At 37.6% G+C, this 17,505-nt stretch overlaps 1 protein-coding gene across 3 annotated transcripts in view; it reads left to right on the top strand.

The window, feature by feature from the left end:
• MANBA (mannosidase beta) overlaps nucleotides 1–17,505 on the top strand; it is a 113,377-nt gene that overhangs the window by 85,657 nt on the left and 10,215 nt on the right. For all 3 annotated transcript variants that reach the window (XM_019416035.2, XM_019416027.2, XM_019416053.2), the window contains one exon: nucleotides 4,927–5,091. In XM_019416035.2, the coding sequence (XP_019271580.2) occupies nucleotides 4,927–5,091 (165 nt within the window). The remainder of the gene's footprint in view (nucleotides 1–4,926; nucleotides 5,092–17,505) is intronic.

Raw genomic sequence — 17,505 nt, forward strand, 5'->3', positions numbered from 1 at the left:
AATCAGGGGAGGAGCAGAGAGAGGGAGACGCAGAATTCGAAGCAGCTCCAGGCTCTGAGCTGTCCGTACACAGTCCAACGTGGGGCTTGAACCCACGAACTATGAAAACATGACCTGAGCCAAAGTCGGAGGCTTAACCAACTGAGCCACCCAGGCACCCCTAAGAAACCATTTTCTAATCTAAGATCACAAAGTTATATTCCCGTGTTGTCTTCTAGTTTTAGCTCTTACATTGAGATCTGTGATCTGTTTTGAGTTAATTATTCTATATGGTATGAGGTAGGCATCCAGGTTCATTTTTTTCTGCATGTGGCTATCCAAATATCCAAACACCATTTATTGAAAACATTATTCTTTCCTCCATTGCTTGTCTTGACCCCTTTGTCAAAGTCAATCAACCATAACTTTTAAGGTTTATTTCTGGATTCTCAATTTGTTTCTAATTGAACTGTCTCTTTTATGCCAGTATGCACTGTCATCCTTACTGTAGCTTTGTAGTAAGTTTCGAAAGCAGGAAGTGTGAGTCCACCAACTTTGTTCTTCTTTTAAAGATTGTTTTGGCTGTTCTGAGTGCCCTCCACTGACGTACCAATTTTAGGATCACCTTCCCAGTTTCTGCAAAAAAGTCAGCTGGGATTTTGATAGGGTCTGTGTTGAGTCAGTAGGTCAGTTTGCAAAGTATTGCCATCCTAACAATATGAAGTCTGATCCACAAACATGTAATGTCTTCTTTCATTATTTTGTAGTTTCAGTGTTCAAAGTGTATACTTCTTTAGTTCAATTTATTCCTAAGTGTTTTATTCTTTCTGTAAATGGAATTATTTTCTTAATTTATTTTCAATTGTTCATTACTGGTATATAAAGAGACAATTGATTTTTTTTTATTGAACTTATATTCTGCAACCTTGCAGAACTTATTATCTTTAGTTTTTGTGAATCCTTTAGAGTTTTCTATATATAAGAGCATCTGTGGATAGAATTAGTTCTACTTCCTCCTTTCCAGTATGGATGCCATTTATTAACTTTTCTTGACTAATTGCCCTGGCTAGAACCTCTAGTACAACGTAGAATAGAAATGGTGAGAACAGACATCTTTGTCTCATTGCTTATCTTAGAGAGAAAGCTTTGAGTCTTTTACTGTTTAGTAAGATGTTAACTCTAAGTTTTTTTGTAGATGCCTTTTTTCAGGTTGAGCAAGTTCTCTTTTATTCCTAGTTGGTTGAGTGCTTGTATCATAAAAGGGTATTGGTGGGGCATGTGGGTGGCTCAGTCAGTTAAGTATCTGACTTAGGCTCAGGTCATGGTCTCATGGTTTGTGGGTTTGAGCCCCGCGTCGGGCTCTGTGCTGACAGCTCAGAGCCTGGAGCCTCTTCAGATTCTGTGTCTCCCTCTCTCTCTGCCCCTCCCCACTCACACTCCATCTCTGTCTCTCAAAAATAAATAAATGTTAAAAAAATTATTTTTTAAAAAAACGGTGTTGGATTTTGTCAAGTGTGTTCTTTCTTCATTTACTGAAATAATCATGTGCCTGTAGTTTTTGTTTCCCCTCGCCTATCACTTGTGTCAAGTAACCCCCCAAAATTTTAAGACAATTTCAAAATCGCCCTCAGTTTTGCCACTTAAACCCAACTATATTTGCTTCTACACATTGAAGTTACGTTGTATTTTTAATTGTAATAAATAATGTTATCACCTTAGATCTACCCTTATTTTTTTTTATTACTCCTATATTACGGGGTAGACTTTGGGGGAATACTCTTGTTTCAAAATGAAGGAGGATGGAGTTGAGTGTCCTGAGTCAGGTAGGAACAAGTATTAGAAAAGGAAGGAAGGAATGAAAGAGGCAAAAATATTTACTGAGCAGATGCTCTGTACCAGAGACTCATTGTTTCATTTAACAATAATCTCCCCCACACCCCCACTTTGAGGCCAAGAAGGAAACGAAGGTCCTAGAGGGTGAGAGTTCCATCATTATCCCCAGACAGCAAGTAGCATATGTGGATTCAGACTTATTATCTAACACCATAGCTGATCCATTTTCCTTTCACTACATTTCAGGAAGGTGAGTGTTATGAATTGCTAAACCTTTTTTCTTAAATCTGTTAACATTTCTATTTACATCCTGACAATAATGCAATTGCTGTGTTTTTGTGAAATGCCTGATGTTGTTCAAAGATACTAAACACTATGTTTTAAAATAGGAAAAGGTGAAGCCAAGTTCTGTAAGTTCTGTTCATTATGAATCCTTGATTTAGTTATTACCTCTTTTTGAGTTACATTGCTCAGTTGAGGTTGAATTGGGTAATTGGGAAAATAAAAGAAACCAAAAGAGTAACTTTACATAAAGCTTAGGTTCTTTTATTTAGAGTTTTTTCATGTATTTAACAAAAAATTAAAATGTCCCTTTCTAGTTTGGGATGCATCACTTCTCTGTAAAATAATTATGTTTTCAACAGGCCATTATCAATATTGCACACCGATTAAAAGCTTGGGCTATGGAATAAACAGATCTGGATTTGAATACTAAGAACTGCCACTCACTAGCTATATTGCCTTGGACAAATTAGTTAATCATTTTGAATGTTAGTGTCTTCATCTGTAAATTGGGTTTAATAGTAGTAAAATACCTCTTAGGGGAGGGTTGGGGGAAGAGAGAGAGAGAAAAAGAATGTGTGTGTATGTGTTTGTGTGTGTTTCTACATGCAGGTACTCGTGTGTGCATGTGATCACGTGTAAAGGTTAAGTTAATTTATACGTTGAAGCACTTAGCAGCAGTTCCTGGCACATAGCAACAGGCCATAAAATGTAAGCTGTTGTTAGTATTGATGTAATCCATTCTAGCCATAGGATTTGTATGAAAGGTTTATTTTCTCCAGAGCCATCTAGGTTTAAAGAACTAGAAGCTGGAGCTGGACTGTGCCAAGTAACTTAGGAACTTGGGCAAATCACTGAACCTTTCTGAGCCTCATCTCTAAAACAGAGCGATAATAATACCAACTCATAGATTGTTATGAGGATTAAATGAGTTAATATTCTTTTTTTTTTAAGTTTATTTATTTATTTTGAGACAGCAAGAGAGAGCAGGGGAAGGTCAGAGAGAGAGAGACAGACAGACAGACAGACAGAATCCTAAGCAGGCCCTATGCTGTTAGCAAGAAGCCCGATGCGGGGCGCGAACTCACAAACTGTGAGATCATGACCTGAACTGAAATCAACAGTCAGATGCTTAACCAACTGAACCACCCAGCCGCCCCTAAATGAATTGATATTCTTAAAACAATTAGAGCCCTACCTGGCACTTTCTAATTCCTTTTGATAACATTGTTAGAGCTGAAATGTATAAGACTCTCAAACCATGGCTGTTACAAGTTAGAAAGCTTTCTGCATAACAGATCAGGTTTACCAATTGTGGGATACATTCAAATCATTACCCATCATAGAGCTGAGAAGCCTGAAGGTGTGTTTTAGACTTTCGAAAGGAAGAAACATAGAAAACAGGGGAAGGCTGGTAAAGGTGTGTACGTCTCAAATGTGTACAAGATGACTGTAAATACTAATACCTGTATTTTAAGAAACTGAAGCAATTAGTGTTCTCTAAACTGTCTGGTGGTAATAGTTTTGAAAAATAGACATAATAATAAAGAATAGTAATTTGGAAAAACTTCCACTTTAAACATGGCTAATGTACACTACTTACATTTTAGTATAAATAAATTCCTAAAGAATGTTTTTCCTTTGAAGGTGACTGGTCTGTGCATTGCATGATTATAGGGAATTAAAGTCATATTTTGTGAACAGGGATAATATTTTTATTTTTTATTTTTTTTAATTTTTTTTTTTACATTGATTTATTTTTGAGAAACAGAGTGAGACAAAGCGTGAGTGGAGGAGGGGCAGAGAGAAAAGGAGACACAGAATCTGAAGCAGGCTCCAGGCTCCGAGCAAGCGGTCAGCACAGAGCCTGATGCGGAGCTCGAACTCACAAACTGTGAGATCATGACCTGAGTTGAAGTCGGACGCTCAACCAAATGAGCCACCCAGGCGCCCCAAGATTTTTAATTTTCAAGGATTTTTGAGGGTGGGGTAGACTATGTTTTTCAAAGTTTCTGTGTAACTTGGATTAAAACTGATGTCTTCAAATGTAGGCAGCAATTGTCTTCTATCCTTCTCAAATGCTAACAGAGCATTAAATCATAGGCCTCGAAGCCAGAATTATGGTCTATTTTTCTGTAAAAGGTACAGTATTAACATATGCATGGTACTTGTTTTTGTTTTTTACTTTGACCTGATGATAGCTTCTCCAACAGATGAAGGAATAAATAGTATAAATTGTGCCTAGTTAAAAAAAATTATTATTAGGGGAAAAGAATATCATTGTTTGGTCTGTGTCTTCAACTATATAAAAATTAAACACATGTATAGATCAAATATATTTAGTAGTCATTGAGAAACAAATGAGCAAGTGACCGCAAAGCATTTACCATCGCAGCAGTGATATTTTATTTTTGTTAAAGAATTGACAGTTTTAACAGAATGCTGATTTCAGTCCATTGTTCAATTTTGACAATTTATTTACCTGAATAAATAAAATGCCATTGAAAACTAAACATAATAAATGTTTTAAAAACAGGAATAATGTTTTGAGAAGACAAGACTTTTGACAGAAATGCCAAAGTGTAACTTTCTAAAGGTTTGAGTAAGAGGACTGTGTAGATGCCAAGTCCTGGATTTGTGATTCAGCTTTGCACAGGGCTAGTCTTTCACCAATAATAAGGATGATGGCAAAAACATCTCACATCTGTGAAATTAGAGTCGCAGAACAAACCTTGAGCTCTTTTCCAGTATGTAGAATACTTTTCAAGTTTGTCAGAAATGTTGTTTCACTCCTGACTTCCCAATTTGTACCTCTTATTCTCTGCTCCAAAGGTTTCATCTAAAAAGGACTGGTCTTACAACAGCGAATTTTCACTTCATCGACAACATCATGCAGGTGGAAATAATGAAATGCTGCTTCAGATTGGATTTCATTTCAAACTCCCAAAAAACACAGATCCATTACAGACATTCAAAGATACCATTTACCTTACTCAGGTAAGGCATTTTCATTCTGGAGTTCAACAGGTTCCTGCAGTTAACATAAGGGATCATGTAGAGTCTGTAAGCCTTACGTGGTGAAAAAATACTCAAGTTTTTATTTTGCCAGTTGAGATTATCTTCTTCAAAATAGATACATGATGACATGCAGTGCTTTTGCATTCGCCTCTCTTACAAATTCTTGGCATTTGCCTCTCTTACAAAGAACAGCTCACAAAGCTCTACAACAAATTGTGCATTAAAATGTTCCCTAGCTCAAGATTACTATAAAGGTTTAGTAATTAAGACAGTAGCATTTCCCAAGGACAAAATGGAACAATAGAACACAATAGAGTCCAGAAACAGACTTGTGTGTAATATAGTTACTTGACTGATGGCGATGATGCCATTGCAATTCTGTGGGAAAGGATAGTTTTATCAATAAACAGTGCTGTATCAAGTGGGTATCTTTATAGGAATTTAAGGAAATGAACTTTGATGCCATATACAAAAATTAATTGGTCAGTGATCAGAGACTCAATTGTGAAAGGTAGTATAATAACATTTTTAGGAAAAAAACTTATTTTCATGATCTTGGCAAAGATTTCGTAAACAGGACATTTAAAAAACACTAACTGTGAGGGGCGTCTGGGTGACTCAGTTGGTTGAGCCTCTGACTCTTGATTTCAGCTCAGGTCATGATCCTGGGGTCATGGGATTGAGCCTCCGTGCTTAGTGTGGAGCCTGCTTAATACTCTCTCTCTCTCTCTCTCTCTCTCTCTCTCTCTCTCTCTCTCTCCCTCTCCCTCTCCCTCTCTCCCTCTGCCCCTCTCCTCCACTCTCTCTGTCTCTCTCTCTCTAAAAAAACAAAGCAAACAAGCAAACAAAAAAATCACTATGAAAGAAAATAATGATAAATTGGACTTCATTAAAATTACAGACTCTTGTAAATCAAGTCACAATTAAGAGAGGGAAAAGACAAGCCACAGATTGGGGAATCATATTTGTAATACATGTATCTGCTAAAAGATTTGTATTCTGAATAAAGAACTTCTATAAAGTAACAAGAAAAAGACATAACCTATTAAAAACGGACAAAAACCTTGAACAGGCACTTCACCAAAGAAGATATCCAAATGGTCAGTAAATATATGAAAATGTGTTCGATTTGATTCTTAATCAAGGAAATGCAAATTGAAATCGTACCCCTACGCAAGGCACACGATGTCATTTTAGCACAATGGCTAAAATTAAATAGACTAACAATACCAGCTGTTGGTGAGGATGTGTGACACCTGGAACTTTTAGACATTGTTAGTAGGAATAGAATTTTTTAAACCACTTTGGAAAATTTTATGGCAGTTTCTATCCAAGCTAAACATTTGCTTCCTCTTTGAATCAGCATTTGTACTCTTAGCTATATACCCAAGAAAAATGAGTGCATATGTCTGCCAACAGACATCTAAAATAATGTTCATAGCAGCTTTATTCATAATAGCTCCAAAGTGGAAACAGCCTAGATGTTCTCTAACAGAAGAATTTATAAACAAATTATGGTATATTTCTATACCATAGAAATATATTCTATGGTATATTCTATAATAGAATACTCCACGGCAATACAAAAGAATAAACTGCTGAAATCAGAATCAATTTGGATGATTCTCACAAACATGTTGAGCAAAAGAAACACTGACATTTCAGTATAGACTAGATAAATCGATTAGTGGTAACCCCTGTTGTGGAGGGCGTGATGAATTATGGTTAGAAAAGGGTATAAGAAAACTTTCTGGATTGCTAAAAAAAAGCTTTATATCTTGATCTGGGTGCTGGTTACATGGGTGTATACACATGATAAAAATCACTGAGGCGTACATGTTCCATTATGCACTTTACTGGATTATTTTTTAAAACAGCTCTATTGAGATATTGACATACCATAAGATTCACTCATTTTAAGTGTAGTATATTTATCAAGTTATGCAGCCGTGACCATAATCCAATTTTAGAACATTTCTGACATTCCAAAAAGGTCTCTTGCACCTATTTGCAGTTACTTTCCTTTCTCACCTTCAGCCCCAGGCAAACATTAATCTCCTTTCTGTCTCTATAGATTTTCCTTTTCTCAACGTTTCATATAACTAGACTCATATAATGTGTGATGTTTGCATCAGCCATCGGGCTTCTTTCACCTAGCACGCTGTTTTTGAAGTCCTTCCATGTTGTGGCGTGTACCTGTACTTCATTCCTCTTTCTTGCTCGATGGCATTCTGTTGTAATGGATATGCCATGTTTTATATATACATTCATCAGTTGGTGGACATTTGGATTATTATCAATCTTTGACTTATGAATAGCACTACTGTGAATATTTGCATACAAATCTTTGTGCACGTATTTTCATTTCCTTTGGGTTGAAATACACAAGTGAAATTGCTCAGTTATATGGTAAATTTATGTTTAACTTTGTAAGAAACTATCAAAACTGTAAGACTGTATTAAAGCCACTGCTTATTAAAATTTTGTAAATATTTATTTATTTTTGAGAGAGAGAAGCAGAGTGTGAGTGGGGAAGCAGCAGAGAGAGAGGGAAACGCAGAATGTGAAGCAGGCTCTGGCCTCTGAGCTGTCAGCACAAAGTGCGACGTGGGACTTGAACTCATGAACCATGAGATCATGACCTGAGCCAAAGTCAGACGCTTAACCAACTGAGCCACCCAGGCGCTCCAAGCCACTGCTTTTTTATCTGATGTTTTTTCCATACTTGTTTCAAGTTTGGAGAGATAAGGCAGGAGCCTAATCCCAATCATATGAGTTGATCTGAAGTAGATTAGAGGTTTTTGTTAAATATCACATTTTAAGTTTTGCGTCTTAACACCTAAAAATATGCCAGTTTTTATCCAGACTCTTGCTCACCCTCATCAGTTTTCTCCTGTATAAAAACATAAAATTCTGGATGGAAGCTGAAGCAGAAAACTGTTAGCCAAAAGAACACTCTTTTTTGGAAGGTGATAAACCGATAAGGAGAATTTTATTGTTTTATTTAAAATTTTTTTTTTTTTAACATTTATTTATTTTTGAGACAGAGAGCATGAATGAGGGAGGGTCAGAGAGAGAGGGAGACACAGAATCTGAAACAGGCTCCAGGCTCTGAAGCAGTCAGCACAGAGCCCGATGCGGGGCTCGAACTCACGGACTGTGAGATCATGACCTGAGCCGAAGTCGGCCATCTAACCGACTGAGCCACCCAGGCGCCCCTGAGAATTTTATTGTTTTAACCATCAGCTTATCAGTTAGGGAAGTTTTACCAGTGTGATGTGTAATTTGTGAACTTACCTCACAGAATACAAGTTAAAAGGTAAAGTTGGTATCTGTCCCTTTTAAAGTGTTGAAGTTCATCATGATTAGCTTTTCACAGCCACTATTCTATAAAAGTGTCTCAGTTTTGGTATATGAAATAGGATGATCCTTATTTGTGTGTATACACATGTGAACCTTTTCAGCTGCTGTTTTTCATGCTGGCTGTCCTCCTCCCAGCTGTTCATTTTATTACTATTACTATTACTTTATTCTATTTCCTCAAAACCACGTTCAAGGTAAAATTTTTTAAGTTTGTTAATTAATTAATTTTTATTTTTTATCTTTTATTTTTTGAGAGAGAGTGTGTGTACGACCAGAGGGGAGAGGCAGAGAGAGAGGGAGAGAGAGGGATTCCCAAGTAGGTGCCATGCTGTCAGCACAGAGCCCAATGCAGGGCTCTATCTCATGAACTGTGAGATCATGACCTGAGGTGAAATCAAGAATCAGTGCTTAACCAACTGAGCTACCCAGGTGCCCCCTCCGCAAAACCACATTCAGAGAACTGAGAGAAATAATTGTTCTTTTTGAACTCATTAGCATCAGAGGCACATAGTTAGGAGCTGGTTTTTGTTGGTGATGGCTTTCATCTGATAATTTAGCACCTGGATGGCTCCGTTGGCTAAGCGTCCGACTCTTAATTTTGGCTCACATCATGATCTCATGGCTCATGGGATTGAGCCCCAAGTCAGGCTCTGCACTGACAACATGAAGCCTGCTTGGGATTCTCTCTCTCTCTCTCTCTTACCCTGCTTGCTTGCATGCTCTCTCTCTCTCTCAAAATAAACAAGTAAACTTAAAAAAAAAACTAGCACTGGTGTCTTATCAGGCATTGGCTTGGAATTGGATTTGTCCTTGTTAGTTCTACCTTGGAAGCTTCTGATGTACTAGCTGGGATCTGAGATGAAAAATATTAAAATTATGATTTTTTTTGTTTTTATTGTTGGATTTTCTTGACTGAAAGATAGACAGGAAATGTTAGAGTAAAATGTTCTTTCTCCCCTTGCTCATTTGACTTTAGAACAATCATCTTTGACCTGTGCATTAGAAATAAAAACCTTGGGGCACCTGGGTGGCTCAGTCGGTTGAGCGTCCGACTTCGGCTCAGGTCATGATCTTGCAGTTCGTGAGTTCAAGCCCCGCATCAGGCTCTGTGCTGATGGCTCAGAGCCTGGAGCCTGTTTCAGATTCTGTGTCTCCCTCTCTCTCTGACCCTCCCCCGTTCACGCTCTGTCTCTCTCTGTCGCAAAAATAAATAAACGTTAAAAAAAATTAAAAAAGAAATAAAAACCTTTCTTAGGTCCATTTTCTCTGTTCCTAATTCCACCCCCTGTTCTTTTTGTCATTGTCTGTCCTACTATTCTGAAGAACATGTGCATGTGTATCTGCATGTGTACCATGTTTTAAGACATTCTATTAAGCATTTTTTTTGCAACTTTCAGAAAAATCTTGGCTGAGAAAGCTATGCAGTACGTTCCTTCACATTTAGATCTGTCCCTATCTTATCTTCTAACAGCAAAAGTATCCTAGGATTTTACTTCTTTAACTCTTCTAATATTCCAAAATAATCTTGCCTCACCTTTCCATCTCCTACCTTATCCTGTTATATTGTATTCCAAATAGCCTACTTACCTAGGCATACTCTCTTAAGCTGTGTCACACAGGCCTCACTGCCTTGTTTGAGGACTGTCTGTACTAACACTTCTGAACTGTTAAGGCAACTTACTCTGCCAGCATGGCCTCTTAACTAGCCTAAGACTCAGAGAGCAAGCTGGGCTGGAGATAGTCTTTACTAACCCCTTAGCTTATAGCTCCCTCTAGTGCCTTCATTTGTTCTTCACATATTTGTTGAGCATGCAATGAAGGCTAGATGCTTGGGGATATCCTTAAGAGATTCATATATATATTTTTAGGTTTATTTATTTTGAGAGAGACAGCGCCAGCATGAGTGGGGGAGGGGCAGTGAGAGGGAGAGAGAGAATCCCAAGCAGATTCTGCACTGCCAGTACAGGGCCTGATACGGGCTGTGAGATCATGACATAAGCTGAAAGCAAGAGTTGGACGCTTAACCAGCTGAGCCACCCAGGCACCTCAAGAGATTCATATTCTTTAGGGTCCATTTTATATTCCTGTGTTGCATGTAACTTGATCACAAGAATGAGAAAAAAGGCATTCTATGTTGTAGGCCCAGGTGTTGATGATACTTGCCACCCTGGAACAGTTATTTGTTTGGTAAGCAGCACTGAGATGTGATAGAAGATCCAAGCCATGCTGACCTTCTAAGATGAATGGGATGGGTAAAGAAGGGGAATGAATGTGATATTATTAATAGAGTACATTACATACTAATATATATGCAACATGTAATTTAGCAGGCTAGTAGACTGTCAGAATTCTTTGGGTATCTATGACATGACTGGCCCTGGGCCATGAGATGCTTTGTATATCTTCTCATGTAATCCTAACAACATATCTGTGTTACTGTTTTCATTTTATAGTTGAGTAAACAGGCTCAGAAGGGTTAAGTATTTTGCCCAAGTTCTCAGGCAATGAATGCAGCAAGTTTCTGCCTTTTAAACTATGATATTATATCCCTTCACAATTAAGATAAGGAAAGTTCTTTACTACTGAGGTGTTTGGTTGAATTATAACATCAATTTGTAGCAGTTAAATAAAGCAGACATCAGAAATTTGGCACATTAAAAAAGGCCTTATTGGAATAATAGAGAAAGTCAATAAAACCAAAAGTTAGTTCTTTGAAATGCTCAACAAAATTGAAAAAACTATAGCTATACTGGCCAAGAAAAAAAAGAGAAGATTCCAATTACTAAATTAGAAATGAAAGGGACAACACTACTGTTGACCTTAAAGAAATAAAAAGATTGATAAGAGAATACTGTAAATAATTGTATGACAGTAAGTCATTTAACCTAGATGAAACAGCAAGTTCTTTTCATAGAAAGACACAAATTATGTAAACTGACTCAAGAAGAAATAGAAAATCTGAGTAGACCTATGACAACTAAAAAGATTGAATTCATAATAAAAAAACTTCCCCCTACAAAGATAGCTTCACTTGTGAATTCTAAAAAAAAATATTTAAAGAAGAATTAATACCAGTCTTTCACAAATTCTTCCCAAAAAATGGAAGAGGGGAAAACACTTCCTAACTCATTCTGCAAAACCAGTTTTGTTCTGATACTAAAACCAGACAAAGATATAAGAAAAGCAAACAGAGACTATTATCTTTTATGAGTATAGATGGAAAGAAATCTTCAATAAAATACTAACAATCCAAATCCAGCAGTATATACACTATACACTATACTCTATATACCATAATCAAGTGGGATTTATCCCAGAATGCAAGATTGGTTCAACATGTGAAAGTCAATCAATGTAATATACCATATTAATAGAATAAAGGACAAATAACTACATGATAATCTTGGTAGATGAAGAAAAAGCATTAGACAAAGTCCAATACATTTTTGTGATAAAATTTTTTTTTCAACAAACTAGGACAAGAGGAGGGCTTCCTCAACCTGGTGTGACAACTTATGGAGAACCCATCGCTAATATCATTGAATAGTGAAAGACAGAAAGACAAAGTTTTCTTCCTAAGATAAGAAGCAAGATAGTCTTGCCACTTCTATTCAATATTGTACTGAAGATTCTAGCCAAAATAATTAAGCAAGAAAATCAAATAAAAGACATCCAAATTGGAAAGGAAGAAATAACACTATCTCTGTCTGCAGATAACATGATCTTATGTATGGAAAAACATAAAAAAATCCACCTAAAAACCTACGAGAGCAAATAAGTTAATTCAACAACATTGTAGGGTAGGAGATCAATATACAAATATCAGTTATATTCTAAGCATGAACAATTTGAAAATGAAATTAAACAATAACATTTACAATAGTATCACAAAGAATAAAATATTTTGGAATATATGTAACCAAATAGATACAGGATTTGCACTATGAAAATTAGGAAACATTATTGAAAGAAATTAAAGAAATAGAAAGACATCTGTGTTCATGGATTGGAAAACTTAATATTGTTAAGATGGCAGGACTCCCCAAATTGATATACAGATTCAACATAATCCCTATCAAAATTCCTAATGCCATTTTCAGAGAAATGGGGAAAATGATCCTAAAATACATATGGAAATGCAAAGTATCCAAAATGGAAAAAAAAATCTGGAAAAAGAACAAATTTGGAAGATTCACATTCCCTGCTTTGAAAACATAACTACAAAGCTACAGTAATCAAGATAGTGTGGTATTGACCTAAGGCCAGACATGTAGGTTGATTGAATAGAATTCAGAGTCCAGAAATAATCAAATAAGTCCATGATCAAATGATTTTCTATAAGGGTGCCAAGACAATAAAATGGAGACAGAATAGTGTTTTGAACAAATGGTGCTGGAAAAAAGATATCCACATGTAGAAGAATGAATGTGGAGCCCAACCTCATATCATATACAAGAATTAACTTAAAATGGATGAAATCTAAATATAAGAGTTACAATTATAGGGGTGCCTGGGTGGTTCAGTCGCTTAAGCGTCCATCTTCGGCTCAGGTCATGATCTCGCAGTTTGTGAGTTCGAGCCCCGCATCGGGCTCTGTGCTGATGGCTTGGAGCCTGGAGCCTGCTTCATATTCTGTGTTTCCCTCTCTCTCTGACCCTCCCTGCTTGCACTCTGACTCTCTCTGTCTCAAAAATAAATCAATACTAAAAAAAAAAGAGCTGAATTTATAAAATTCTTAGAAAACATAGGTGTAAATCGTTGTGAATTTTGATTTGGCAACAGTTTCTTAGATATGACACCTAAAACACAAGCAACCAATGAAAAAATAGGTAAGTTGTACTTCATCAAAATTAGAGACTTTTGTGTGTCAGAGGTCAATATCACAATAGCAAAAAGATAATCCACAGGATGGGAGAAAAATTTTGTGAGTCATATATGTAATAAGGATCCATAATATGTATAAGAACTCTTAAATTCACTAATGAAAAAGACACCTAGATTAAAAAACAAGCAAAATATTCAAATAAACATTTCTCCAAAGAAAATGGCCAATAAGTACCATGAAAATATTCTTAACATCGTTAGTCACTAGGGAAGTGCAAATCAAAACCACAGATAACCACTCATACCCACTGGAATATCTATAATATTAATAATAAAGAATTATTGGTAAGTGTATTGTTCAGGGTTCTCCAGGGAAACAGAACCAATAAGATATACACACAAATATATATGAGATTTATTGTAGGAATTGGCTCACACAGTTATGGAAGCTGAGAAGTCCTACAATCCATCCACAAGATGGAAAACCAGAAAAGCCAGTGGTGTAATGCAATTTGACTCTAAAGGTCTGAGAACTCAGGGGCCACTGGTGTAAGTTCTGGAGTCCAAAGGCCCAAGAACCAGGAGCCCCATTGTCTGAGAGCAGAAGATGGATATCCCAAGTCAAAAAAGAAAGAGAAATGGTCTTCCTCTGCTTTTTGTTTAATTCAGGCCCTCAACTGATTGGATGATGCCCACCCACATTGGTGAGGATGGATCTTCTTTATTTACTCTTCTGAATCCCTAGAAACATCCTGACAGGTACACTCAGAAATCATTTTACCAGCCATTTGGGCATCCCGTAGCCCAGTCAAGTTCACACGTAAAGTTAACCATCACAGTAAGGATGTAGAGAAATTGGAACCCTCGTATGGTTGCTGGTGGGAATGTAAAGTGATGCAACTGCTGTGGAAAAGCTTGTCAGTTTCTCAAAAAGTTAAACATTGAGTTACCATAGGACTCAGAAGTTCTACTTTTAGGTGTATATCTGAGAATATTGAAACACGTGTTCACGCAAAAAACTTGTGCACAAATGTTCCTAGCATTTTTCAGAGCCAACAAGTTAAAACAATCCAAATGTTTATCAACTCGTGAATGGATAAATAAAATGTGGCATACCTATACAATGAAATATTACTCAGCAATAAAAAGGAATTGAATAATGATACATGCTACAACATGGATGAACCTTGAAAACATTATGCTAAGTGAAGAAAGCCAGTCACAAAGGCCGTATATTGTATCATCCTACTGATATGAAATGTCCAGAATAGGTAAATCCATAGAGACAAAAAGGAGATGAGTAGTTTTCACATAAGGAGGAGAAGGGAGAATGAGGAGTGGCTGTTAACCAGTACAGTACTGTGTTTCCTTTTGGGGTGATAACATTCTGGAATTAGGTAGTGGCGGGAGTGCACGACTTGTGCCTACATTATAAGCCAATGAATTGGAAAACACACAGGTGAATTGTATGGTATAAATTGTATCAGTTTATAACATGGCTAGATTGGAAGATTCTTATCCTCAGGATACTTTTAAGTATATAAAGAATATAAGTCACATTCTGTCAGGAGGGCTTAGTCACATGGCTACCCCTAGTTCCAAGGGCAAGGGGTGTGCTTCTGGAGCATGTAGCCCTCCTACAGCTCTGTCACCCTGGAGGACAGGGGTAATGGGTTTTTGTAAACAGTTGGCAATCTCCATCACAGTGGCAAAGCTGGAATTGGAACCTAGGTCTTGGTGTCCTGGTCCAATTTCTTTTTACCCTACCATCTGTTTCTCCAAGGAGACTGATTTCATAAGTGTAATCAAGCAAGCTGCTGAAAATAGACTTTTTTGAAACTAAAATAAGATTTGTCTGCTAACAGAGGGACTGAGTAGCCTAGGAAATGACTAAGCATTTATCCTTCTTATGTGCAAAGGCTGTCCTCTTTAGGGAAGGATGCAGGAGTATATACATACAGGTCCAGTTTTGAAAAGGGAAGAGGCAATTCCAGGGATTTTCTAGGGAAGTGCGATGGTACAACGTCCCGTTAAGAAGCATAGTGGGCAATGGCCTTCTGCATCTTTATGAACAAAGGTGTCATTCATTAGCCCTGATTGGCATCCACCGATTTGGGTAAACCCAGATCCACGATACTGGCGTGAAACAGTCTGTCTGTGGTGTCCACTGCACTGTGCCAGAGCTGGAGCACTAGAGTCTCGATTATCCTCCTTCACGCCAAGTTCAGATGTGACAGGCCACTAGTTAGGGCTTGCCTAGTGCCATTTGCCTTTCGTTGCTAGCCCTAAGGGGTAGGCAATCCTGCATGCTTGTAAACAAAGTTTTTAAGTTTAAAAATTCTCAAAGACTGTAAATATTTACCTGTTAAACCAGAAAAGATAAACTACAGTGAGGAAATTGTTAGAATAGATAGACCAAAATAAATATATCTTGCAAGTATAGTTCTGAAAATTGAAATAGAGACTGGAAATTCAGATGTTTGGGGGGACCAGGCAGGTATTTTTTTTTTTTAATTTTTTTTTAACGTTTATTTATTTTTGAGACAGAGAGAGACAGAGCATGAACAGGGGAGGGGCAGAGAGAGAGGGAGACACAGAATCTGAAACAGGCTCCAGGCTCTGAGCTGTCAGCACAGAGCCCGACGCGGGGCTCGAACTCACGGACCGCGAGATCGTGACCTGGGCCGAAGTCGGCCGCTTAACCAACTGAGCCACCCAGGCACCCCATCAGGCAGGTATTTTAAATGCATGGGAGTATGGCTATTGGGAATTGTGGCAAAATGGAACATATAAACCCTGACTTAAGACATTAAATAACATCCAAATAAGAAACAAAAAACACCTGCTTCAAAACAAAACAAAACAAAACAAAACAAGAACCCCTGCCTCTGGGCCAATTAAAATCTGTGTGGGGCAAAGGTCATCTTGGGGGCCACCAATTTATAGCAACCTCTTGACTGGAATCTAATATACCAATATGCAGTAAGGAGTCCAACATTTGTTGCATAAAGAACACAAGAACGTAAAATGTTCTTAGCTCCTGCATTTAAAGAAACAAAACTGGAAACCATTCAAATGCCTAATAATTGAGGAATGATTAATCACACAGTGGTAAAACTGTATAGCCATTTATTTTTTTTTTTTATTTTTTTTTTTTAAATTTTTTTTTCAATGTTTTTTTATTTATTTTTGGGACAGAGAGAGACAGAGCATGAACGGGGGAGGGGCAGAGAGAGAGGGAGACACAGAATCGGAAACAGGCTCCAGGCTCCGAGCCATCAGCCCAGAGCCCGACGCGGGGCTCGAACTCACGGACCGCGAGATCGTGACCTGGCTGAAGTCGGAGGCTTAACCGACTGCGCCACCCAGGCGCCCCTGTATAGCCATTTAAAGCACAGCGATGCTAGCCAGTGCGGGGCATGGAAATGTACACATGTGAAAACTAAGTTACACTAAGTTACAAATGTATATGTTACCACATGTGTTAACAAAGATTGGAAAAGAATTTGGAGCAATGTAAATAATTGGATGCCCCTGAGATTTTTTTTCCCCCTGAAAAGAAGCTTAAATTCACCATGGAGAAAAAGAAAATCCAAATCACCTCTACCAAGGCTATGAGTAAAATATCTAGGTGTCCTCTGAATTAGATCCATTTAAGCACAAGCATGACTATTTTATAGGTTATGGCTTTGTCCTAGAAGTTTTCTTTTTTGCCGGAAAGAGATAATTTCCTACTCTGGTTATACACTGATATTTTGTTCCCACTTCAGAATTCTGTTTTTACTTCTTTCTTATTTATCTTTCCTGTTTCCTATTTAACCTCTTTCCTATTTTACTTCTTTCCTACTTTATAAATGTGGATCCTAGGAAAGAGTCCAGTCCCACATTGAATGGTCTCCCACTCCTAGTCCCTGCAGTCCGTTCTTCTTTCAGTCAGTAGTATCTTCTTGTGGGCATGCAAATCTGGTCACTTCACCTGTCAGCATACAGGCTTTCCGTGACTTCCAGTTGCCTCTAGGGCACACACCAAAACATTCCCAGGTCTGATCCTGGAATCTCACTGGCCTCTCTTCCATTGCTCCAGGCTTTTTGATTTTTTTTTTTTTTTTTAACATTTATTTATTTTTGAGACAGAGAGAGACAGAGCATGAACAGGGGAGGGTCAGAGAGAGGGAGACACAGAATCTGAAACAGGCTCCAGGCTCT

This window comes from Panthera pardus, unplaced genomic scaffold (genome assembly GCF_024362965.1).
Source record: "Panthera pardus isolate Hobbes unplaced genomic scaffold, ASM2436296v1 HiC_scaffold_13, whole genome shotgun sequence".
Taxonomy (NCBI): Eukaryota; Metazoa; Chordata; class Mammalia; order Carnivora; family Felidae; genus Panthera; species Panthera pardus.